This window comes from Sphaeroforma arctica (assembly GCF_001186125.1).
Source record: "Sphaeroforma arctica JP610 unplaced genomic scaffold supercont1.702, whole genome shotgun sequence".
Lineage (NCBI taxonomy): Eukaryota > Ichthyosporea > Ichthyophonida > Sphaeroforma > Sphaeroforma arctica.
Genome location: NW_014039856.1, coordinates 6,836 through 8,484, shown reverse-complemented (window position 1 = coordinate 8,484; position 1,649 = coordinate 6,836). Strand labels below are relative to the sequence as shown.

The following is a 1,649-nucleotide window of genomic DNA, read 5'->3' as shown; positions in this document are numbered from 1 at the left end:
GTGTGTGTGTGTGTGTGTGTGTGTGTGTGTGTGCATATATATATGTTGGCTTTTCCTTGACTCAAAAATCCCATTCTATTTGTTAGTCTGTATACTTGACACAAATAGTGCGTACTTTTTATTATCAGTGAATGTGTAGGAATGTGTGGAAGGTGTAGGTGCATATTTGGGCTCGCATATGGTATTAATTTAGATAGACCCGTTGGTAGGAGTGAGTTGGTTTTTGTTCACGCAGACAGCCTTCTCTGTCACAGTTAGAGCGTACCATCCCTACCAGTGATTGTTTCGGGACTCGTGGGGATTGTGAACTATAGAAGATATATAGGAGCGATGAGTTTCTGAGTTGATATCATGCCGATCTGGCATACTGATTGACACATTAAAGCATACTGTGATGTAGGTTTATATGCTGGGCTACTATACTAATGTGTCTCCGTTGCGGTGATTACACATATTCAGTGTCGCTCTAAAATACAACGGAATACGTACGCCGTTTGTATTGCTCCTTTCATTCATTCCATCTCAAAATCCGGACTCGTTGTCACATACCTCTTATACACTAATAAATATAAGGCATCTCTCTAGCTACAACACACCTTCGTTCTCCTCGGATAGTTCATTAGAAAGTTTTTTCTCGAACAAATTTGGTCCCGGAAGTTTGCGTTTGGATAAAGGTGATTCCATTCCCGATTTCTTGGACCCACTTTTCTTCCGGGAGGGCAAGGTTTCAAGACTTAACGATCCTATAACTGACTGTTTCCTTTCTGCCTTGATGGACTTTGAGCTCTTCAGGGTGCCTTCATAACCAAAAAAAGAGGAATGTATAAACTATTTGCTATCTTGTTAATTAAAAATCAAACTATTGAAAACACACGACTGACCCATGGATTCTGTTGTATCCTGGTGCAGTCCAGACGCATCTTTGTTGTCATACATATGTTGTATATTACAACATAATACGTAGTTAGCATGACATATATGAGTGCAACATCGACAGAAGGCTGCTAGTAAGATGGGGTCTAACATATCTGCCATGTTGTCATCCACACATGTTCAATCACCGACTGACGAATGTATTGTTCTCAAACATCACAACGAGCAGTGCACAATGAATAATTACTTTCTAGCGAAGCAAGCATTATTTATAAGTGTGTGCGGATGTGTGCGTGTATGTGTGTGTATGTGTGTGCATGTACCTTTTAAAACAAATATACGTGGATGAGAAGGATATTGTAGTGCACATTCCACCTCACCGCACACATTACCGTTAGTTGGCAACGATCACTACATACAATATCATACAACGTCGTTACAATGCTACTCTAAAGGCAGTACCAGACACATCTATACAAAACCAGACCTATCTCTATATAAACCGCCGTCAATGTTTGCCTGTAACAATACCGTGTTTCCGGTTCAACGTCCCTCCCCATTTCTTATGTGGCAATTGACTCGTAGACGACCCGATTACAGCCGGTTTGGCAGACGAATCCGAAATCTCACTCAGAATGGCGTCTCGCGCCACCACAAAGTTTTTGAGCGTCCCCTCAACATCGTCCCAGAGACCAGGCCCGTCTTCCCATGTATAGCCCACCTGTGTTTTTGATATAGCTCAAGATTAGAGAACATAGTTGTAGATACGAATATGC

At 41.5% G+C, this 1,649-nt stretch overlaps 1 protein-coding gene across 1 annotated transcript in view; it reads right to left on the bottom strand.

Moving 5' to 3' along the window:
* Positions 1–1,594, bottom strand: part of SARC_08129 (hypothetical protein) — a gene marked incomplete at both ends in the record, with an annotated part of 2,931 nt that extends 1,337 nt beyond the window's left edge. The window contains 2 exons of the mRNA XM_014297901.1: positions 597–797; positions 1,405–1,594. Of these exons, the coding sequence (XP_014153376.1) occupies positions 597–797; positions 1,405–1,594 (391 nt within the window). The remainder of the gene's footprint in view (positions 1–596; positions 798–1,404) is intronic.
* Between the last annotated feature and the right edge of the window lie 55 nt (positions 1,595–1,649).